At 42.1% G+C, this 24,842-nt stretch overlaps 1 protein-coding gene across 4 annotated transcripts; it reads right to left on the minus strand.

Annotated features, from left to right (window-relative positions):
- Positions 1-4,113: 4,113 nt before the first annotated feature.
- SLC25A51 (solute carrier family 25 member 51) lies at positions 4,114-21,544 on the minus strand. Of its 4 annotated transcripts, XM_060100939.1 has the most exons (4): positions 21,232-21,544; positions 17,306-17,428; positions 17,154-17,211; positions 4,114-8,342 (listed from the first exon to the last, which is right to left on the minus strand). In XM_060100939.1, the coding sequence occupies exons 1-4, from the start codon at positions 21,233-21,235 to the stop codon at positions 7,412-7,414; spliced, it is 1,116 nt and encodes a 371-aa protein (XP_059956922.1). In that variant the 5' UTR covers positions 21,236-21,544; the 3' UTR covers positions 4,114-7,411. The 4 variants fall into 4 exon arrangements, with proteins under 4 accessions (XP_059956922.1, XP_059956920.1, XP_059956919.1 ...); XM_060100937.1 differs by having other exon boundaries at positions 17,154-17,428; positions 21,232-21,542; XM_060100936.1 differs by lacking the exon at positions 21,232-21,544 and adding an exon at positions 20,665-21,224 and having other exon boundaries at positions 17,154-17,428.
- Between the last annotated feature and the right edge of the window lie 3,298 nt (positions 21,545-24,842).

A 24,842-nucleotide genomic window follows, 5' to 3' on the forward strand; every position in this document is an offset into this window, starting at 1 on the left:
TTCATGGCAGTCTAGAATAACTAGTATATTAAAAGAACTGAACTGAACTGAGTCCCTCAATACATTGCAACATCAAGTATTGTGATAAACACCCTAATGATTTGTCTTAATAGTTTATTATGAGATGTTCAAACATACAGCAAAGATGAAAGAATTTTACAAGATTCTACTGTCAACACTTTACTAAGCCTGTTTTATCAGTTATCCAATATTCTACCCATCCATCAATCCATCTTAATTTTTTTTTTTTGCGGTATGCGGGCCTCTCACTGTTGTGGCCTCTCCTGTTGCGGAGCACAGGCTCCGGACGTGCAGGCTCAGCGGCCATGGCTCACGGGCCCAGCCGCTCCACGGTATATGTGCGATCTTCCCGGACCGGGGCCCGAACCCGTGTCCCCTGTATCGGCAGACGGACTCTCAACCACTGCGCCACCAGGGAAGCCCCACCATCTTAATTTTTGATGTATTTTGATGAATAAATTGCAGATATCTGTACCCATCCTTTTAACTCCTCAGCAATACATATCATTAACTAAAGTTCAATATTTTTCTGTTGTAAAACTTCCATACAATGAAGTGCACAAATATTAACAGTATGCTTGCTAAATAAGTTTAGGCCAATGTATACACTTGTGTAACCCAAACCCCTATCAAGATATAGATCACTACCGTTACCCCAGAGGCAGAAAGTTCCTTCATGCCCCTTCCCAGTTAACCAGTTTTTTTTTCCCAACAGATTTGCCTCTTCTAGAACTTTATATAAATGGAATCAGACATTATGTATTCTCCATGATGATCTTTAAAAGATAAATTCCTAAAAAATTCAGTGTCTCTGAAACAGGGAGAATAGTGATAAAGATAACACCTGGGATCAGAGTATGAGTCATTCATTGAATAGGTATTATGAGAACCTCTAGTCCGTGGATACAAAGATCAGAAAGACAGCCCCTGCCTTCAAGGCATTCACACTGTCTTAAGGGATATAGCACAAACATCTTGGCCAGAGAGCTGGGGTTGAGACAGTCATCACGTGCCACAGGAGACCTAATCCAGCCTGGGAGCCAGTAGGGAATCAAGGGAAATTTAAGGTTTTACCTGTCACAGGCAGCCAATGCTCTGTATAGTCCACAAGTCTAGAATCTTGAAACTCGAAATGATTTGTCCTTAAAAGGGCAGCTTTACAGTACTGAGCAGATGTAAGGCAAATCTGCTAAACAAGATAAAGAAACTATAAAAGGTACAAATTGAAATTAGTGATGTTTTCTTCTCTAGTTTGACTTGATATAATTCAAATATATTTAGTATTGATTCCAAACATAAAAACACCATGCTTTTCTGTTCCTGGACCACAAGTGGCAGAAGTTTTGAAGGCCTCCAAACAGCAACAGCAAAGCTTTAAATCTTCTTGGACTTTGCCTTAGCTTTCTCAAGGCTTATCACACCCATTATATCTCCAAGTTTAGGCCCTCACCTCCTAACTCCTTTTCACTTGTTACCTTCATATTTTACACACAAATTACAAATGAAAAGTACCTGGATCCCTTACATACCCACTTTTCCCTATTATGTCTTGAAAACTCTATGGCTCTTTTTCAGTGGGGAGTGAGAAGTGGGGAGGCCAGGAAAACCTCGAAATTTGTTTAATCACTTTATTTCAGCAAAGTATGAGAGGGGTAAGGAAAGTTTGGAGGCTTCCTTTTTACCAACGGGAAAGGAGAAAGCTATATACCAGGTGCCTCGTATTACTATAGATATGATGACCCTTGAAAGAAATTAGTTTCTTTTCCCTATTATCTCTGAAACAAAAAGGTATATAGCATCTCAATGTAACTAGATGCATTCCCCCTTTTTGGTGTACTCTGTAAGGAGCAAGCCACTGCTGACTAATGACTGGTTCCTGAACTGAATGATGGTGGTGAAAGGTAAAGCAACTACTGAGGTGGTCTGCTCTAAACAAAACAAGCCACTGCCTTCATGGCACTTCTACAGTAACAAAGCAGCAATGACACACTAATTATTTTAAGGAATACTTTCTTCTTGTCCTTCTTGGTCAGCTTCACTCAGCTGAGATCCACAATTCACAAACAGTGCAAGAATAAGAAAAATGGAGCCTGTACATTGGAGTCCTGACTAGTACAGAGACTTGTCTCAGATTGGCTGGATATTTCTGAGAGTAAAGGATAGGTGAATGTAAAACTGAATCACTTTGCTGTACACCTGAAACTAACACAACATTGTAAATCAACTCTACTCCCATATAAAATAAAAATTAAAAAAAAAATCATAGCGAAGTGTTACACATGAAGGAGAGCAAAGAGCCTCATCCTTTAGCTCATGTATGTTATGGGCTGAATGCTTGTGTCCCCCACGACCCCAAGCTTGCAGGTTGCAGCCCTGACCCGCAGTGTGATGGTATCTGGAGGTGATTAGGTTTAGATGAGGTCAAGAGGTTCTCTCTCTGCCATGTGAAGAGACAGAAGTCTGTACACCAAGAAGAGGTCTCTCACAAGGAACCAAATCTGCCAGCACCTTGATCTTGGACTTCCCAGTGTCTGGAACTGAGAAATGTCTTGTTGTTTAAGCCTAAATATTTAGTCTATGGTATTTCATTATGGCAGCCCAAGCAGTGTTAAAATTTGTTTCTGAAACAACTTCCATGACCCATCAAGGAACTAAAGTCAGGATATTCCAGAATGCTGTGATCCTAAATACTCGCGCGTCCCTTCACTCTTTTGATTCTTAAAGAAACATTTGTCAGACATCTACAAGGTGTCAGGCACTGTGCCAGGAACTTGAAACTGTGGAAACTAGAGCAGAGTCCCTGCCTTATGGAGCTGACATTCAAAAGGGCCAAAGACATCAAATAATGACAATATAATTAAAACAGGTAAGTGCTATGAAAACAGCACAGGAATGTGGCAGCACAAGAATATGTAAGAGGGGAACCTGACTTGGTCCTTAAAGTGTGAGCTGGCTTCCCTGAGGAAGTGACGTTTGAGCTGAGATCTGAAGGCCTCAGTAAGAGTTACTGCGTGAACCAGAGGAGAGAGCAGGGTTCAGTGCAGCGGGACTCCACATGGGTAAGGCTGGGAGGCTAGAGAGTACAGAAGTCCCCACGGCAGTGGCTGGGCAGGGCAGTTTTAGCTGGAGATGACAACAAGGGAGACAGGGCCTGGATCATTTCATCTAGAAAAATGATAGGAATATGAAGAATGGATTGAAGGCAGATGAGAATTTTGATAAATCCTATTTTATCCTCAATTTCTACTTCAAAATCACATATACTCATCTGGAGAAAAAGTTCCCCACTGGAAACTAGATGCTGAAGGGATTAAGCTGGGACCAGCCTTTGGAGACTGGGAGGCACTGCAGCTACGGTAGACCTCCCTCGGGCCCCTCCCCGTCACACCAAGAGCAATGCTCTCTACTCCCCTCACTCTGCCGAAGGGTTACAATGACATTTCATCAGATGATGTGTCAAACCCCTTTCATGAATTCTAGATTTCAGGATATTCACTTTTATACCGAATTTCTAAAAAAATTTCTAAAACAGGAGTGTTTTATATGACAACTGCTCCCTTACTTGGTGGACCTCATCAGGCAGCCTCAACTATCCCTAGAGTCAGGAAGCACCTTATCATTTAATGTGTAAACCAACAGTGTAGCTAATATGATTTCAGTCTCCTAACAGAAACAAGCAGTATGAAATCAAAAGCAGATATAAAAAACTCAAAAAGTACAAACATCCAGATCATTTAGCCTGGGGCTAAGCATGACCTGAAGGTACATAATTACAACAGAAAGTACTGATATACCGAACTTACCAGAACAGTTTATACTCAGTAGGGAAAAGTTTATTTCATTTGACAACAACCTTTAAAAAACAAAATGCTTTGTAGTTAACCTATGTAGAAAATTAACTTATCTGGAACTCCTCTTGACCAAACAAAATGGATAAATGAAGAACTGTTCTACCTACAAAGTTATCAGGTGACGTCACTAATAGTCAAAGTAGTGTGCTGAATGTTTTACCAACAAAAAGACTAATAGACTAATCTGCCACAAAAAGGAAAGTGCTACTAACCCTAACCCAGCCACAAGAGACCAGAAAACTGGACTTAAAAAAAAATTTATTCCAATCAGAAATACCAAAAGAAACATGTTAACTCTGAAACATTTAACAGATTTCATTTAAACTCATATAGTCACAAAACTCAAAATATCAAACAAAAACAACCACTTTTAATAATGAAACTTTAAAAAAGAAAACATGTAGACTCCTCCACAATTTAGGAGCCATTTAGGCAAGCAAATATTCACTATTAGGCAAAAGGACAGCATTAAAAACTAAAAATCCTCAGATTTAAGAATGCCTATTCAAGTCTTTGATACACATTTATAAGCACGTGAGAAAACAAAGACTATTTTAAAAGAAACCAAGTCTGAGTGCTTACCCTTTCTTTAAATGTGATCTCCCACCTCGCTTCCATCTTGACTGCATGCCCCTCACATGACAGTACTTCATCTACACTGAAGTGTTGGTCAACATGATTGGCTTACCATGAAGCCCTCCAGTACCACCCGTTATCCTCTTATTAAGGTTTGTACAGCCTTATAACTGAGCATCACCACTGTAATCAAGCCAGGGAATTTCAGGTCTCCAAAGATGATTATATATGCACAATTCTGTCTCATTGCACAGTTCGTAATATATAGCAGGTGATTATATAACCAACCATAAAGATGAATATTGACTATTGAGACTAAAGCATCAACTTTGTCTCCAACCACAAATGAAACAAAGACACATACATTTGCCACCGTACAGAGGCTGTGTTTACTCTGTAGTATAGTCCTGAGGGCTCATACCACTCTAAGGGTGTTAAGTACAGAATCCATAACATATTTCTGGTGGCATAAGAATGAAGTATAGGAGGCAAGACCAGAAGTGCCCTGCGCTCATGAGCTGTCTGTGCCACAGAAAGGCCACTTTTAAAGCTTTGCAGATAAGTTATTCACTCATGTTTGCCTTTTCAAAATTATTACCATACTAGTTCACACTGAGGCAAAAACAATAGTTAGAATCTCTTCCTTACTAATAACACATTTTGACTTCTTTTAAATTTCAGACAAAGCTGTTGGCTACCACAAGTTCTGTTGAGTTTTTTGTCAAATTTAAGAAAATATAGGACAACATAAAACCAACCCTGGTAACGTATTTGCAGTTTGGTCTTCAAAAGCTGTAAAAAGTGACAAAGAAATAAAAAAATATGAGTTAAAACCATTAAAAAATATGTTTTAAATGCCACGTTTGAGATGGCAGAAAAGGAAGCATCCTCCTTCAAATTCTCACTTCACTTGTATTTCACAAAAGTGCTTTAGAGTTTAGATTTCTATCACCTACATGGAGTGTATAGGCAAAAGGAAGCCCCCTGGAACTGAAGGCCAGTGAAGTCTCCTCCCAGGGTCAGGGTGTGACCCCAGGCTAACTCACCGGCCACATGCTGAGCACTCAGATATGCCCAGGAGTGCTGGACACACAAGTGAGCAAGGGGGTCAGGCACCATAGTGCCTTTGCCACTCATTCCTGAAACTCAACCCACTTGAAATCCTGACTCTATTCCATAGGCCAAAGGATGCTCCTCTCATTTATTTGGGGTCAAATTCTTGTTTTCTCAAATCCTTACATCTGCACCTTGGTTTCTAGAATTAACTGCCATTTCCAGCACAACGATGTCAAACAGAGCCTCCGTAAAGCTAGTGAGCTTCATTACTGCCTGGCAAATGCTTGATAATGCCTCCTAATCCGTCACAGCTGGAAGGAAGATGTTCCTGTCATTTGACCAGCCGCCCTGCATTGAGAGGTAAACATCTTTTTTGGACTATCTGTCCAGAAACTGAGTAAACTACCAATTGAGACCCTGACTTTATTTTGGTCAGTGTGTGCACATATTCACATGCAATTACCCAGAATGATGGAAGCCTGGTAATAAAACCTACATGCTCTGCCCCATGTCAGATGCTGGAAGGTAACCTTAACGGCATAATACTTACAGACGTGGAGTTTTAAAATATTGATAAACCACTTTTCTAGGATGTCTCGTATGTTTTATTAGTTATTCAATTGGTGTATGAGTCACTTTGCCTTATTTATCTGGGAAAAAGTACTGAGTTTTTTTCCCCTTCCCTAGAACACTTAGAAACCAGAAAAAAAAATCTGAGGTCCTATTAATAGACTTCCAAAATAAAATTTTATGGAAGCATTTTGTTGTTTTTTTAAAGGGAGTTTCAAGAGAACAGGATACTTGACTATGACAAACTACTACTCAAAGGAAAAAATACCAAAACTCCAAAGCTCTTCACTAAGTTGGCAACAATTCAAAGAAGCTGAGCTAAACAGAATTGGATCTGTAATGCAATTACAGGTTTCCCCCGCATTCCCATGGAACTTTTTGTAAGCCGAAATGGCATAGAGTGAGGAAGCAATCACCTTTTCTTGTAAAGGCAAAAATCATCTTCGTATTTCTTTTGGTTAGTGAAAACAGGTACTAACGTAGGTCTTTTGTAAAAGCGAAGTGGCATAAAGGAAACTCTGGAGAAGTGGGGGATACCTGTAATATGAACCTTCTTAATGGGGTGAGACACCTTTAACAAAATTTAAGTCTCCACATTTTTTGGCAACAAAATAGTGAAATTAATATAAAAATATTTGGGGAAGGCTTAAGGTCATATTGAGAAATACAGAGAAAACTTTCTACCCTAGAAAGCGAAATGGGAGATATCATTAGTTGCTTTAGTCTACCACGTCTAAAGAGAAATAATTTGGATAATGACCATCCCAACAGGTGCCTAGTTTCAAAACGAATACAAACAATTTATCATGAAAAACCTACACATAAGCTGTTTTTCTTCTCTCTTCTGCTCCTTTGTCCTACCACGTATATGTTTAAGTTAACAAAAACTACCCTTTGTAACTCCTCCCAAAAGCAGAGAAGAAATGGAGTAATAGAAGCAAGCCTGAGAAATCATGGGACCTTAAGAGCCTTTCCTCTGGCTGGTCATGGCCACTTATGCTTCAATACAGAAGACTTGTGGAAAAAAGAATCATATATCTTGGCTGTTAGTTTCCTTGTCAAAAGCCATCAGATAGACAGCTATTAACCAGGCAATTAGCCTAAAGTTCTCAGATAATGATTAAAAAAAATACAAACACCCTCCCCCCAAAACCTTAAATTTTCCTACTGAAACCTTTTATTCTGAATTTGTTGGTGCTTAAGAAAAACAGCTTTGCCCGTAATTCACTGTGCCCTGGACTTATGACACCAACTTGTATTTGGCCAATTAGAAACAAGGCCAAACTGCATTCTTCTTAGGTCTACTCAGTTGATTAATGGCACTTAACTGATTTCTTTCATATAATCTTTAACAAGAACTCATAAGTCGCATTAATTATGCCCCAAGAGATGAGGGACCGATGATAATTCAGATGGGCACCTCTGAAAAGATTTGTCAGTTTCCTGTCCCGTTCTAGCCAGATTTTTTGGAAAACATTAGGGAAAGACTGAAATTCCCCACCAATCTGAGACTGCATGCGAGTTTTTACAACATTAACTGGAAAAAACAAGATCCCCAACATGGCCCCCAACAGGCCCCCGCAGATAAAATCATTGACCAAATGAGCACCGTGGGTTGTTGCCGTAGGCAGGTGCTCCTTGATGGGACCTCGAAGGCCAAAAAAAAGGACATTGCTGAATCCGTTACGGAAAAGAACAGGCACCAAGCCTCGATAATACTCTCTAATTCCATGGCATTTCAGTGCTTTGAAAGCCTGATAAGTGTTTGTAAATTTGTCATGATGCTTGTGGTCTTGAAGCAATGTTTGAACCCTTTCCAATGGAGTGAAAATTGCTTCTGTCGTTCCTGCAAGTACTGCGGCCAGGCTACGGGTTGCAAACTCTGGGGTACTGATATGCTTACGGAGAAGGCAAGATAAATCCTCATACAGACCAAACATAAGTGCCAGTGTAGTCGTCTTCTGCATTAAAGGGGGAAGGATTCCGCGATACAAGTTTCGAAACCCATCCCTCCTCAACTGAAGTACTGCATCCCGGGTTTTGATTCCATACAGCTGTTGCCGAAAGAGGACCTTCTGAATGGGAAATGTGATGGCTATATTGTTGAAAGCCGCACAGCAGCCACACAAGTAATGCTTCATTTCACTAACACTTGCAATATGAGGTGCTATATCTTGCTTTGAAGATGTTAGGATTGGTGGCCTCTTTTCATGAGCTTCTGAATCCATCGTGTTGCTTAAGATCTTCTTCGGGAAGGATTTTTTTAACCTATAAGTAATAAAATGATAATAGGTAAACCTTTATATACAGTGCTAAACATATGAAAATTTCCCCTAATCCTTCCTCCAATTTCTGGACTCTATTGCATTTTTCCCTTTTAAACTAGATCAGTGTTTCTTCAAGTATTTTTGGAGGGCCCTGAGGCCCTTTCAGCAGTCCAGGAGGTCCTCCCCTTTCCAACTACATATCCATGTGAGGCTGGATTTTCTGCATATACTTCAACTAAAACAACTTATCACAACAGAACCAATGCAGAGGTAGATATGAGACTCCACCAACCTTTTAAGTCAGACGTTAAACAGACTTACAAAACTGTAAAACATACTTATTAATTTTTTAGGGGGAAATAATTATTTTTCATGAAAATGTGTTGATTATATTAACATGAATGGGTTTATCATTGTTAAAGTGAATTCATAAATATTTTAAAATTTTGTTTTTATTTCTAAGACCATGAATATTAATCTGTATAAATAAAGGCTCTTTGGGGTCCACAAAAATTTTTTAAGTGTAAAGCGGTCCTGAGACCAAAAAATTTGAGAACCACTGGACTAGTTCATATGTAATGCCTACACTACATAATGGTACATGCTGTTATCCTTCTGAAACAAAGTCCTCTCATGAGAAATAAAATAGCAAGACATACATTCAGTCATTCTGTTCACTAACACTTACTATCTACTGTAAACTAGGCCCTCTGCTAAGTGCTAGAGATTCAAAGACAAGGAACTTGCAATCTAACAGAAGGCTCTGCCAAGGTATACAATCACTCCACAGTGTGATACCTTCTATGATAAATATATACTATGGGAACACAGGTTAAGGGACAGTGAGTATACACTTTGTGAGGTGGAGGCTGCGAGAACAGGGTCAAGGAAGGCCTGCAGGTATATACTAAGCACAATTTTCACATATTTAATTCTCAAAACACCTCCATAAAGTAAACATTATTTTCCCAGTTTTACAAATGGAAAAACCAATACTCATCTTCATCCAAGGTAGTTAGTAACTGGTGGAGCTGGCATCTTGAAATGAAGTCTGCCTGCAGAGTTCATGTTCCTGCTGTCATACCACAGATGGCAATGACTTTGGGAGGCTGCCTTGGGACAAAGAGTGGCCGTACCAGACCATGCTGAAAAAGATTTGAAGCCTAAATACACAGGCTTAGCCCACTGAGTGGAATGAAGGCAAGGTCCTACCCCTAGAATACAACTGCTTTTTAAAATGGCAAGATCATTCCTTGCCAGTCATCTATAACCTGATTAAAAACAAGCAAAGGACTTAACAGACACTTCTCCAAAGAAGATGTACAAATGGCCAACGGACATATGAAAAGATGCTCAACATCACTTATTATCAGAGAAATGCAAATGAAAACCTCATACCCATTAGGACAGCTACTATTAAAAAAAAAAAAGAAAATAACAAGCGTTAGTGGGGATGCAAAACGGTGCAACCACTATGGAAAAACAGTATGGCAGTTCTTCAAAAAATTAAAAATAGGGCTTCCCTGGTGGCGCACTGGTTGAGAGTCCGCCTGCCGATGCAGGGGACACGGGTTCGTGCCCCGATCCCGGAGGATCCCACGTGCCGCGGAGCGGCTGGGCCCGCGAGCCATGGCCGCGGAGCCTGTGTGTCCGGAGCCTGTGCTCCGCAACGGGGGAGGCCACAGCAGTGAGAGGCCCGTGTACAGCAAAAAAAAAAAAAAAAAAATTAAAAATAGAACTACCATATGATATCATCACCAATCCCACTTCTGGGTATATATCCAAAAGAATTTACTGTAGGGTCTCCAAGAGATATTTGTACATCCAAGTTCACAGCAGAACTATTCACAAATAGCCAAGAGGTGAAAGCATCCCAAGTGTCCACTGATGAACGAATGGATAAACAAAACATGGTATGTACATACAACAGAATATTATGTGGCCTTAAAAAGGAAGGAAATCCTGTCACATGCTACAACATGGATGAACCTTGAGGACAAGTGAAATAAGCCAGTCATAAAATGGCAAATACAGTGTAATTCCACTTATATGAGGTACCTAAAGTAGTCAAATTCATAGAGATGAATAGTGGTTATTATCAGGGGTTGGGGGAGGTGGGAACAGTTATTGTTTAATGGGTATAGTTTCAGTTCTGCAAGACGAAAAATTTCCGGAAATCTGTTTTATAACAATGTAAATATACTTAATGTTACTGAACTTACACTTAAAATTGGTTAAGATGGTAAATCTTATGAATTTTAATTTTTAATTAATTTATTTATTATTTTTGAGGGGGGCTGTGTTGGGTCTTCATTGCTGTGCGCGGACTTTTCCTAGTTGCAGTGAGCGGGGGCTACTCTTCGTTGTGGTGCGTGGGCTTCTCACTGCAGTGGTTTCTTTTGTCGTGGAACACGGGCTCTAGGGCACGCGGGCTTCAGTAGTTGTGGTGCGTGGGATCAGTAGTTGTGCCTCGCGGGCTGTAGGGCGCAGGCCCAGTAGTTGTGGTGCACGGGCTTGGTTGCTCCATGGCATGTGGGATCTTCCCAGCCCAGGGCTTGAACCCGTGTCCCCTGCATTGGCAGGTGGACTCCCAACCACTGCACCACCAGGAAAGTCCCTGATTTTTTTTTTAACCACAGTTTCAATTATAAATAAATAAGAACAAAATAAGTCAGGTAAACCATCTAGCTCTTTGACTTATGACAAAAACAAACAAAAAACAAGTTCCTTTTTTTCCCCCTCCCCATACACACACGTTGCTGTAAACCGCTAAGCATCAGGACAAAAGGTGTTAGAGAGAAATGTCATCATGTGAAGGCAGAGCAGAGTGAGGCACATAATCAGAAAGCATCAGTTCTTGTGGAGCTTATATGTGCAGGAGCCACACACATGTAACATAAAATATGGAACACACATACACAACTCTAATTTTCCTTCTAGAAATATAGCCTAGGGAAAGAATTATTAACAAGAGAGGTACACAAAGACTCAACTATAGGACAATTACAATGCTTTTAACAGAAATATGGAGTAAAAATTAAATGCGCAACAGTAAGGGACACACTGCATACATGAAGATGTAGCCACCTGATGGGATGTCATATAGGTACTAAAAATAAAAGAGTATTTATATTTAAGGTTCAGTATATTAATTTTGAATTTTTAATGGTATTAATGGATAGCTGTGAGTCCTTTTTTTGATCAATAAAGTGTTACAGAAGAAAAAATAAAGAATATTTTTATTGACATGGCACAGTCCTGTTTTTATCAATATACATATAGAAAAGCCAAAATAAGTAGTTTACATTTTCTAATTTCTTAATAATGCTGTATTTTCCTTTTCTATATTTTTCAAGTTGAATTTGTCTCAATTTACTCTATTTTCAAAAGTTGGAGACTGACAAAACTAAGGTCTAATCAGGACAAGGCCAACAGTGACAGAAGGATGTGACAAAGTTCCCAAGTGAACAAAGGCAAATTGCTGTACCTCTCTGAGGCTGCTTCCACAGTTATAACGGGCCAATGCCACCCACCCTGCACACTGAGGCAGAAGTCAGCTAAAGAGTACAGTGCACCAGGTCCCACTGCTGTTCTGGGGACACAGTGAGCACTGTACTGATTTTTGTATTTGCTTCATTCAGACTTACAGGATAACATTATCAAGAAGACTTTCATTTACTTTTGTTGGGAATTTCTTCTTCTTTGCCTGCTTTTACACTGGCCTCCTCAGTATACTAAGAGATTTTAATTCAACCAACTTATTCAACTCCTGTAATGTTCAGAGATTAGAGATAAAAGCACGCTGGCCTCGGGAGATACGACATGCAAACAATTGGACCACAGTGTGGTAAATGCAACCACAGAAATATATAGAAGGTATAAAGGCCCCACAGAGGAAGGGGTCATTAATTAGCTGTCTGGAGGGAAAGACAGGGGGGTCTGTGACCTCTGGGCAGGGCTCTGAAAGGTGAATAGGACTCTGGATGTACCTAAGGGTGAGGCACATTTTAGCCAAAGGCAGCACAGGCTAAGGTGTAGGCCCCGTGTCAAAGGAGCAGCAGCATCACATTCCTGAGGAGGGTGTCTGGCTGGAGCTTAATGTGGGGGTGAGATGGATGGGTGGCAGACGATGATGGAAAAGCAGGCTAGGACCTGCATTACCAGAGACCCTCAGGATGATCCCAAGACCCTCTGGTGCTACTATGTACTATTTTTTTCCTTTCTCATGTGAAACTAATAGAAACAAATTATTTTCCTTAGGCATGTTACACCTAGATCTGTGTTCCCTTTTCCCAGAAGACAGACTATATTAAGAAGAAAATGTAACATCTGTACACTCTAGCCCAATGCCTCTTTGTTTGTAGTTGGACTGGCTTGCTATCACATTTCTGTTAGAAAAGATAAACATGCCCTCAGTTGAGAAGACTTATGCCTGGAAACCACTGCAGGCCTGAAGTCTGCCATAAGGAAGGTAATAAAAGGGGTCAGGAATCTTCTCCCCGCTGTCACCTGGTCACACCTGTAGAAGTAGACAGCACCAGAGCCCCAACCTTTCACTGTCCACCCCCAACACCAGGGCAGCCACACTACTCCTGGGCACCAAAACTCTGTGTTCATTTGAATAAACCTCTCCTTTGGAATAGGCTAGAGGAGTGGGACTTGTCTCTAAATGCTGCTTAGCACTATCATGATGGGGAATAAAGGGACAGTAAAAAACTGTCCCGACATTCTAAAAATTTGTTCCACTGTAATTTAAATAACCAAAGAAAGGCCCGGCTCAGAGAGAGGAATTATTTCTAACTTTGGCAGGTATTAAAGCAGTTAGATTATGAAGTCACCAATATGCTTTACCAAGAGGCCAGAATACTTGGAGCTGGGCTGCTCGTAGACCCAATAAAACAACAAATGAATCATTTAAACAAAAATTCACAGAAGAAATGTATATTACTTTAGAAAAAGTTACACATTAAATTTATACATTAAAAATACACTTAAGGGCCTCCCTGGTGGCGCAGTGGTTGAGAGTCCGCCTGCCGATGCAGGGGATACGGGTTCGTGCCCCGGTCTGGGAGGATCCCATATGCCGCGGAGCGGCTGGGCCCGTGAGCCATGGCCGCTGGGCCTGCGCATCCGGAGCCTGTGCTCCGCAACGGGAGAGGCCACAACAGTGAGAGGCCCGCATACCGCAAAAAAAAAAAAAAAAAAAAAAAAACAAACAAACAACAACAACACTTAATAGGGCTTCCCTGGTGGCACAGTGGTTGAGAGTCCGCCTCCCAATGCGGGGGACACGGGTTCGTGCCCCAGTACGGGAAGATCTCACATGCCGCGGAGCGGCTGGGCCCGTGAGCCATGGCTGCTGAGCCTGCGCGTCCAGAGCCTGTGCTCCACAACGGGAGAGGCCACAACAGTGAGAGGCCCGCGTACCGCACAAAAAAAAAAAAAAAAATACACTTAATAGAGCAGGACTTCCCTGGTGGCATAGTGGTTAAGAATCTGCCTGCCATTCCCTGGTGGCACAGTGGTTAAGAATCCACCTGCCAATGCAGGAGACACAGGTTTGAGCCCTGGTCCGGGAAGATCCCACAAGCCGTGGAGAAACTAAGCCTGTGCGCCACAACTACTGAGCCCGCAAGCCACAACTACTGAAGCCCACGCGCCTAGAGCCCGTGCTCCCAACAAGAAGCCACCACGAGAAGCCTGTGCACCACAACGAAGAGTAGCCCCCACTCGCAGCAACGAGAAAAGCCCGCGTGCAGCAACGAAGACCCAATGCAGCCAAAAATAAAATAAAATAAATAAATTTATATTAAAAAAAAAACAAAGAATCCGCCTGCCAATGCAGGGGATACGGGTTTGAGCCCTGGTCCAGGAAGATCCCACATGCCACGGAGCAACTAAGCCCACGCACCTAGAGCCCATGCTCTGCAACAAGAGAAGCCACCGCAATGAAAAGCCCACAAACCGCAACGAAGAGTAGCCTCCGCTCACTGCAACTAGAGAAAGCCTGTGCGCAGCAGCAAAGACCCAACGCAGCCAAAAATAATTTAAAAAAAAAAAGAAAGAAATATGCAGCAACGTGGATGACTCTAGAGATTATCAAACTAAGTGAAGCAAGTCAGAAAGAGAAAGACAAATACCATTTGGTATCACTTATACGTGGAATCTAAAATATGATACAAATGAACTTGAACTTATCTACCAAATAGAAACAGACTCACAGACATAGAGAACAGACTTATGGTTGCCAAGGGGAAGTGGGTTGGGAGAGGGATGCAGTGGGTGTTTAGGATTAGCAGATGCAAACTATTATATAGAGAATGGATAAACAACAAGGTCCTACTCTATGGTACAGGGAACTATATTCAATATCCTGTGATAAACCATAATGGAAAAGAATATGAAAAAGAATGCATATATGTATAACTGAATCACCACAACTACTGAGCCTGCGCTCTGGAGCCTGCGAGCCATAACTGCTGAAGCTCGTGCACCTAGAGACCGTGCTCTGCAACAAGAGAAGCCACTGCAGTGAGAGGCCCATGCACTGCAGCGAAGAGTGGCCCCCGCTCGCCACAACTGTAGAAAGCCCAGGCGCAGCAATGAAGACCCAAAGCAGACATACATACATACATACAATTCAGCATTTTTCATTTTTATTGACCATTTGAATTTTTAGTACTGTAAAATTTCACATTATCCATTTTTCTGTAGGCACTTTGTTTTTTTCCTTGTTGATTTGGAAAATTTCTTTGTGCATGAAGAAAATCAATCCTAGTTATATTAATCAAGTTGTGGCATATACTTTCCCTACTTTGTATCATTTTTGTGATGCTGAAGTTCCTAATATGGATATGAAATCTATTGATCTTGGCTTCTAGGTTTTCTGTCCTTCATAGAAGGCCTTCATTATTCTAAAATTATAAACAAGTAATCCATGCTTCCTTCTACAACTTCTATGGTTTCATTTACCATCTGTATTTTAATTTCTCTGGAATTTCAGTATAAGGAATGAAGCAAAGATAAGAGATTGCCTAGAAACTGACTGATGAGCCTTCTTTTCCTCACGGGTTAGCATCATCTAAATACTCACAAGCATCTGCATTTATTTCTGCACTCCACTCTGTTCCACAATAGCCTTGTATTTCTTCTCTAGGTCCAACTGATTTTAACCTGCTGTAGCATCAGAATAGATTTCATCAACTAGTAGGGCTTTCCCTTTTACTCTTGTCAGAATCATCAGTTTTCCGGGCTCTTACACTTTTCCAGGTAAACTTTAGTGTATTTTTGTCATATTCCTCCCCCAAATCTTGGTATTTTATAGCAGAATTGACTTCATAAATTTAAAGTACTGTCACTTTTTCAAAATTGAACCTTAAAAAAAAAATTGTACCCTACTTTACAAGGATGTGATATCTTCCTGTTTACTTGTTTCTTTTTACAAACCTTAGCATTAAAATTTTTTTTTCATATAGACCTTGAAAGGTATTTTACCTTTTCAGTCCCTATTATGAGAGGGTTGTTTTCTTCCAATTAATTTTCTAACTGCTTTTTGTCTGCATATGAAAAAGCTACCAATTCCTGTGTATTAAAGTTAGAAGCAGCCAATAGTCCTGTATTTCTCAGTTTTTTGGTGGATTTGCTTGTTTCTACGATATATCACAAATAATTTTGCCTTCTCCATTATAGTATGCATCTTTCTTTCTTCTTATTGGATTGGCATATACCTCCTGAACATAATTAAATTATGGTAATAGTAAACATCCTTATACTTTGACATCTGTGACAACTCCACAGGGATTAACTGTGAAGCATGACACTGGCTTTTGGTTTGAGGAGGAAGTTCTCGTCATCTGAGTGTTCATAATCCAAGTCCTAGCAGTTTCAAGTTTACAGAGGGAAACAAGTCATCATGACACAAAAATATTCACTGATCAATTGGCCCATATAAAATCTGTTCCCTCTCAAGTAATATTTCCTGTTTGCCATCTATCCCTGCCCATCTTTAGGATTGTTCTGCAAACATGAAGTGGAGCACGTCTTCCCAGTGCTATCATATAATTTCATCTGACAAATTACACTATAACTCCCAAAACTTCATTCTGCATTCATGCTAAGAATCAGTATATCTGCAATTATAATTGAAGCCCCTGTCCCCTGTTATTTACTAGGAAATTGTGTTTCCCATTAAAAATGGATTCCATTTTTCTAGTACTAATGGTCAACTGATAATAAGGGTCTCTTAGAATTTCCAAACACGGGAGGGATGTACATTGATTCCTGTTTTACTACCACCTCCACCCCTTTCCACTGCCACTAAGTCAGGAATCTATTTTGAACTTTGGTCAGATGCTTTTAGGAAGCTACTGAGAAGATCATACGGATACTGGAAACAGAGCCAGTGTAACATTTAACAGATAGTTAATTGCCTGGGTTCAAATTCTGGCTCCACTACACATCTATTGTGTGACCTCCAGCAAGTTACTCAATGTCTCTGTGGCTTAGTTTCCTCGTTTATAAAATAAGAATGTTACCTACCTCATACGTCGGCCAATTAACTGAATTAATACATGTGAAGCACCCAGGAAAGTAGTCTACAGCACAGCAGGTGGCTCAACGAGGATAAACTATTATTATTGTTCTTTTCTGATGTATTCATTTGGTGTATACATTAGTGTATTTCTCACCCTTGCAACATGGAGGTGAATCCCACTTGGCCACAGTGAAATATTCCTTTAATGTGTCATTAAATACAGTTTGCTAACATTTTATTTAAAAATTTTAAAATTTCACATCACTATTCATAACATACCAAGTTTCCAATTTCAGTACTATCTTCATGTCAAGTTCAGGTGTCAATGTTCCACTGGCTTTGTAAAAGAAATCTGTCATTTTTCCTTCTTTAAGCTGGTGAACAATTTAAATCTTATAATTATCTTTTTCTTGAAAGTTAAAAGAATTCACCTGAAACACCATCTGGGACTGGTGTTTTGGGGGATGGTAGCTTTTTGATAACTTTCTCAATTTCTTCCATTGTTAGGTCTGTTAGGTTCTCTCTTCTGGAGTCAACTTTGATAACTGGAGTTCCTTAAAAAAAAAAAAAAAAGTCTGGTTTATTTATATAGTCTTATAAAGCACTTGCTGTTTTAAAAAAACACTTCTAATCTTGTGTGCCTATATTCACTTTTTTCTTGAGCAGGGTAGTCAGTTTACCTAATTCACATTCCTCTCATCCCAGCAAAGAACCAGTTCTTAAATTTAGCAATTTTACTATTTTTCAGTTTTTAAATTTCTTTTTCCTCTTTATCATCTCATTTCTCCTGCTTTGTCTGGGTTTATTTTCTTCTAATTTATTGAAGGGAAATTTCTTATTTTTATTTATTCTTTGTTTCATAATTTGATTGTTTAAGGCTATATATTTTGCTTTAAGCAAAACCTTGACTATTACTTTTTAAGACATTCCATGGAGAGTTTTGGTCTAATTGGCAGTCACCTTACCATCTGTACCATCTTGTGTTTCTTCACCACAGTGGCTTTGACCTGGGGTGATATGCACCCTTTCCAGAGTCCAAGCCTGTTTAGGCTTCGTACATCGCAGCATATCCTTAATTTACGCTCAGGGGAAGAGCATCTTTCTCGTGGCCCACAGGAAAGATCCTGCAGGGATGGACCCTGATATCTGGCAACTGGCCTCCAGTCTTAAAAGGTTTGATGACAAATACACCTTGAGGTTGACCTTCATCAGTGGCAGAACAAAGCAGCAGCAGGCAGCCAAGTTCACCAAGTCCATTGCTAAGTTTTTTGACCACAGCAGGACACTGGTCATGGATGCATATGAGCCTGAAGTATTCAGGCTCCATAACAGTCTCACCCCAGAAAGAAAAATAAAATAGCCACTTCTAAAAGCAGCCATCTTTCTGCTAGATCATGCTGAAATACAGGGTGAGGGGGAAAGAAACTGAGATCTTAAAATGAAGAAAGAAAGAAATGTTAAAAATGTCCCTGTTTTGTTCTGAACTTTTAGTCCATCCAGGAAAAATAGGATTTTCCAGCACAGATATGAGAAGCTGTAGCTCTGATATCTAGGTGGGACCTCCCTTATCCCATTGTTTTGACGTGCTTTTCTAGGAAAGCGTTTTTCCTAAAAGCTGTATAGACTTCAACACCTGAAGTACTTCATGTAGTATGAGCATTGTGCCAAGGAGCATCTGAAGACTCAATTTTTAAACTTGTTAACCTGTTGCTGACTAATTGTGCTAACTCCCCTTTCAACAGCTGTTTCCCTTAATTCAGCTACAACTCCTTATGTATGACAGCTGTCCTTCACACACAGCTTTTGTGGGTATGCATAAGTCTGACTTAGGGAGAATTGAAAAAACAAACAAAAAAAACCCCACAGCTTTTTAATTTGTTTAAAACAGACATTCTGTCTGTTACATTTTGTGCTGTTAACCAGTGAAAGGAATCAATGGCATTTTAAGAAAAATTGTTTTATAAATGCTTGAGAAGTTCAAAGGTACAAAGTTTGATAATTATTAATCAGTCTTCTACATACTTACTTCTTATCATTTTAGCTGCCAGACAGGAGTTTAAACTCTCATCAGTACTATACTTGCCAATCTAAGATTAACCAACAGTTAAAAACAACTTAGCATAGAAATACTTTATGTAATGCTTTGCTCTTCTTCAGTTTCAGGACTAAATGTTAAAATCAACAGAAGTATCCAGATGTATGTGTTATTATACCATAACACGTTGTGACAATTTATGAATGTAAAAAAGTTTCACTTTTACCTACTAAACACATAACAATATATTTTAAATTATAAAGTCACTACCTACCAGCTGTTTAACAATATATGTTCCTTGATAACACAAATCAAGTTACTTAAACACTTGAACAACAAAATTTTGTCCATGTTCACTTTTAAGTTTTACTGGAATGGCACTTGCATTACTTTCCAAAATTTTGCAAATTAAAGTTACTTCAACTAGTTTTGTCATGACTCTTTGGGTCTGTTATTAAACAGATAGAAAACTGTGGCTAACAGAAGTTAGCCAGTCATTTATTGACCGCTGTACTGAACTATTCTAAGAAATTTAAAGAACATTAGTGTACATTTAGGGTCTCAGATTTTTAAAAACAGGCCGGGACATAGAAAAAAGGAATGTAATGAAACCTTTCCAGACTTCACAGATTTAAAGCTTTCCCCCTCATTTTGTCCTACACACCAGGATCGTGTGAATAGGTTCTTAATTTGGCAAGAGAACAAAGGCTAGTGTGCACAGTATTCTGTAGCAGTGGACTTTAAAATTTTTCATGTTTATTCTGTGAACATGACTAAATTTCTTTGCTAAACTTTCCTCTATATTTAAATTCTTTAACATGGATAATAATTCTTTGCAGTTTATTGCAAAATTTATCTACCATAACTTTACATTTGTTTGCTACCTAAAACACTCAACCTATGTTAACATTAGGAAGCAAAGTTAATTACGCTGACTTTCAAGCAACTCCAAGAGTCAATCAAACTTCTGTGGCGTAAGAAAACAGTGTAAGGTCTAAATGCTCACTGTAATTTATAGCCCACGTGGATAAGACCGAGATGTGATCCATCACAAAGGTCTCTGTGCAAAAACTGGGGAGAAAGCAATTTTAATTCTCAAAGGATGTTAACTCCCACAAGTCAGCAGGTCTGAGTCAGCATTCAGGACAAGATTAAACTGGGTTCTAGTCCTAGTAAGGACACTATCTTACTACTATAAATACAAAGCAATGTCTACAATTTAAAAATCCATTTCTCTGGGCTTACTTTAATCTACCAAAGGAGAGACCAGACAAGTCCACTCCTCTTAAAGGTAACAGCTTGTGATCTTTCCCCGAGATGCACTCAAGGTGACTCCAGATCCAAAGTGCCTGACTGTGCTCTGGAACCACTAGCGGATCTGACCGGTCCTAGTACCTTTTGATTTTATGGAATCCCTTCGAAACAAGGTCAGAGGAAGCTCAGACTAGCAAGGGCACTACACAGTTATTTAAGGTTTTCTGTTTCACAGCTTGCAGGTAGAGAAACAGAAGGTGGGGATTAAGACCAGACGTGTACAGCTCTAAGGAGCAAAAAAAAAAAAAGGGTAAATATAGCTGAGGCATCGACACGCTCCACCTAGATAAGCTTAACACTAAATAATTGGTACAGAGATTTTCAATTAACAACAATGCCCCCCGCATCTCCGAAAAAAGCACTGTATCACCGAGTTTCCCACAACGCGAAGCAACATGGTGTCGCAGAATAACCATTGTCTGACTGTGAGGCTGAACTTACCGCTCTCCAGGCGTCCATTTCCCCGGTCTGTAGTAAGGGAGAGGGGATGGTGGCGGACGGGGTCGACCAAGGCCCTTCCGTCCCGGACATTCAACGGAGCCAGGGGTCCCGGAATCCCAGACCCCGAGAGGGCAGGCGCCCTTCCGCGGTTCCAACGCCGCTCTCCCGGGCCGCAGGCAAAGCCCGGCCCCTCCCCGCCCCGCTCTCGAGGCGCGAGGCACCTTCCTTCCCGGGGCGCGCCCAAATGAACGCACTGCCTCCTCCGCCGGAAAGGCTCGTTCCGGCAGTCGGACGGCGCTCCCGGCCCAGCGAAGCCCGGCAGCGGGCGGCAGAGCTGGGAGGCAAGAACTGGGCCCTGCAGGTCCCACCCGGGATGGCGCGCGCGGGAACGGCGGGGCGCACCGGGGGGGCGCACTGCGCGCGCGCGGAGGGGGCGGGTGAGTCCTCAACGGCCGCGCCAGAGGGCCGTGCAGGCGGCCTCCTCAGACCCTCCTTCGTGCTTCCACTCACTACACGCGGAGGCCGGGGGAGCCCCGTGCTTTCCTCTCGGCCGCTTCCTGTACTCACCCATCGCCGCGGGCGCCCGGCTTCACGCCCGGTTACGGCCCGCCTGCAGGTCGGCGAGCTCGCGAGCCCGCGAGCCAGCGAGCCGGCGCAGGCGCAGACCTTGACCGACCCGAGCTCAGGGCGGAGCGTGACGCGCTCTATGCCGTCGAGCCCGGTCACGTGAGGGAGACGCCGCCGCGCCGCCTCTCTCTAAACCCGCGGAGGGTCGAGTGACGCCGGCCAGCTCCTGGCAGCGGTTCGGCGCGGCAGGGCAGGTGTAGGGTCATCCATCACACCTATTGTCAGGCTTTTGGGTTCCACTTGCTGGAATGCCGTACCTTTGGTGCCGTACGGTGGCCTTGCCGTGCCACAAACAGCCAACGCGTTCTCTAATGCGCCGCCTGCGGGAGGACCACTGGGAAGTGATAGTGTGCGTGGCAAGCGCACGTGCGCCTAGGCCTTGAAAGTCCCCGCCTCGCTTCCCTTTGTATCCTTCGTTAGATTTCATCAAACTCTTGGAGTGGCCTTGTGTCAGCTACTGATACTGCAGTTCACAGAACACCTGTGTGTGCTTTAGAATATACAAATCATTAAAAAAAACCTGTTTCTTTTCAGTCTCAGACAACTTGCACATCTTGGACTTCACTGCACCCGGAGTTAGGAGGCCTAGGCCTAGGTCAGGGCCTAGCCCTGACCCTTGCTGGGAGTGACCTCGGACAAGTCACTGGTCCCTGAGCCCCAGATCTCTGAAAAGTAACGCCGGCCTTGCATGCATCCTTTGGCCCTTGTAAGAATCACTGGGAATAATGATCTGACTCTAACTTATAAACTGGAAGGCACACAGATGTGAGGGGTTGAAGGAAATGGAAAGGTCAGTCTGGAGAGCAACAGCGAGGCTCCTCAGGAGGTTCATCAAATATGTGAAGTGTATGCTCTTTACTTGGAATTAGTCCAATAAGCAATTCCACTGGAGTGAAATACGGGATGGCTATAGGTGGGTGGCTCTCCCGGCCCACTTCCCCTGAGAGCACTTTGTAGATATTGACTCCAAAATTTTGTCTCATCTGCTTGAGTTGGCCTGATTAACTGCTTCTTGGGATGTGAGAGATCATGCTACCTAATTTCAGCAAATGTTCTGCTGAGGTACCTACTGTGTGCCATTGTGTTCTCTTCGGGGAACTTAGAGTCCAACGAAGGATATAAAAACAAAAACTCTGGAAATTCAGATGCATGAGGGGCCTTTCCCCTTAAGAGAGAACTAGGGATGGCTTCATAGGGGAGGAGGTGTTTGAACTGTGCCTTGGAAGATGAATGAGTGGAACTTGGACTAGCAGAGAAAGTCATAGCAGCAGGAGATCAGATTGTAAAAGTCAGGTGGTGGGGACTGATAGTGCAAATCTTGACTGTCAGATGCAGGCACCTGGCATCTAATTAGTGTGCAGAGATAGATTTGGGGCTCCACAGGATAATGACAAGGCCACGCAGTAGCTTGGAGTGTTTAAAATCGGGCAACAGTTGGGGAAAGGCATTTATGTCAGAATTATGTTTGCCCTGTCTTGTGTGAACTCCTATTCAGATGTATTATTCAAAAAATAAATAAATCAGGCAGGCATCCAGCATATTCATAAGCATAAATAATTCATTTCAGATTAGAATAGAGAGGTTATTCTCCTGTGGTAAAACCCGAAGAGGAGGCAAAGATTGAAATTAAACACACAATTGGGGCACAACAGACTTGAAAGAGTAGGGGAATCCCAGGTTGACAGGCACACGCATGTCTGGAGCTGAGCCAGTCCGTTTCTTTTATGCTGCAGGTCACAGCGCTGGCCTCTGCTCCTCCAGCTCTTAGTTCCTCGTCAGAAACCTCCCAGGTCCTTAATTGGCTCTTCTTGGGCATATGAATGTTGGAGATCAAAACCCTCTATTTTCTGATTCACGATTCATCATAAAGTTATCCTTTCATTTTTCTGTCCTCATCCACCCATTGTTTTATTCATTCTTCAGTCTCTTAAACTGTTTTCCATACCTCCAGCCTCCATATCAGCTGTTGGATAACATCCTCTAACTCAGTTTTGATCATCTCAGTCCTCAGCTTAAAAACTTCCACGTGTTCCCTCTTGCCTCTTCAACAAATCCAAACTCCTTAACTTGGCTCGCGGGCTCTCGATGTCATGGCCCCTCTACCTAATCTGTTCACCTCGTCTCCAGCTACATTCTGTGCTTCAGCCATGTGCAGTCTCTCAATGTTTTGCAAATCCTTGTTTCTTAGACCTTTCCCCCCCCTTTCACCACTGACTCTCAGCAATCAAACATGTTAAGCCTTCAAGGCCCTTTGCCTTCTCCCCTGAAAAGCATTCTCTGATTAACCTGGGCTAACTTGGTTGCTCTTGCCTTTGCCTTCCCATAGCACAAAGTTTGGGGCACTTCTAATATCTGCTTATGTTATAATCCTTTGTGAAGGTGTCTGCCTTTCCTACTAGGGCAGAGCTATCTGAGTTGGTTCTGATCCTCCAGCTCAGGGCTTGGCAAAAAGGGTGTTTGCCCCAATAAAATGCTGGTGGAGAGGGTCTGGGTTCTTAGGAAAAGGGCCATGGGAATGTGGCTGTTGGATCTTTGCTTAAGCACCCTCCCACCAAAATGCTTTCTAGAAACTTGTCTAGTGCACTCAGGCTCCATGGGCCCTTATGTCCACAAAAACAGCTTTACACAAGCTGTCATCAGTGGAGCCTTGGCTACCATGAGTGGCTCTGCCCAGATAAGGTCACCAGCAGTCTTTCCCTAGCAAGGGGTCAGTGACCTTCCTTTCCCTTTTCAGCCACTCCCCTTCACACCCCCCGGCTCCAGCCACAGGCCAGCCACTGCTGGTTCACGTCCCTGCATTCTTTTACAATGTCCTCTGCGCCTCAAAGGCCCTGCCTGCTTCATGGCAAAGTCCTGTTCACCCTTCATTGCTCAGATTACACAGAGGCTTCTTGCTGCTTTTCCTGACCTAACTACCTGACACAGAGCTGCCCCACAGTGCTATCCTTTGTGACTCGTATCCACTTTACAGATTGAAAAGCTAGATTCTAGCAGACCTACTATGAAGTCAGAATTTCCGGGGGAGAGGCCAGTTGGCCTCTCTAGCTCCAACACAAGCCTCAGGCAGTTCTTCTCAAACTCTTTGGGAAGCAACAGTTCTAAACTGATACCCTGACCCATAATAGTAACCTAAAGTTTGAAACCCAGGGACCTGCAGGGCTCAGGAATGTGTGCGTGAATAAGCCTGCAGCCCAGAGAGGAAACTGGGGTCTAGTCCTAAGGAGAAATGATCAGGGCTTGAAACAGACATATACCAAGTGCTGTGAGTGCGCAGAGAAGAGCGAAAAATGCAGTAGCTGAATCAGGGAAGGCTACCTGGAAGAGGTGACCCATAAAGCATGACTAGGACTTAAAACAAGGTGGGCTCCAGAAGAAGCATGGGATGGGAAGAAGTGTGTAAGGAAGGAGACACCAGGTTTCTCATTCTCCCTGACCTCATTCCTGTTCCCCAACTTTGCCTTTGTCCCAGGCACACCTACGGGCAGAGCCTATGCCCCCTGGTAGCTCTCAGGGCTCAGAACAGTTGCTGACCTCTGGGTGGGATCCTGGGA

The sequence above is a fragment of the Mesoplodon densirostris genome, chromosome 6 (assembly GCF_025265405.1).
Source record: "Mesoplodon densirostris isolate mMesDen1 chromosome 6, mMesDen1 primary haplotype, whole genome shotgun sequence".
Classification (NCBI taxonomy): Eukaryota; Metazoa; Chordata; class Mammalia; order Artiodactyla; family Ziphiidae; genus Mesoplodon; species Mesoplodon densirostris.

Coding starts and splice junctions, on each gene's coding strand:
- SLC25A51 (XM_060100939.1), bottom strand. Junction 17,212..17,305: donor AGTCCCAGATGGTGTTTCAG/GTGAATTCTTTT, acceptor TCTTTTACAAAG/CCAGTGGAACATTGACACCT. Junction 8,343..17,153: donor GTACTGAAATTGGAAACTTG/GTATGTTATGAA, acceptor TATTACTTATAG/GTTAAAAAAATCCTTCCCGA.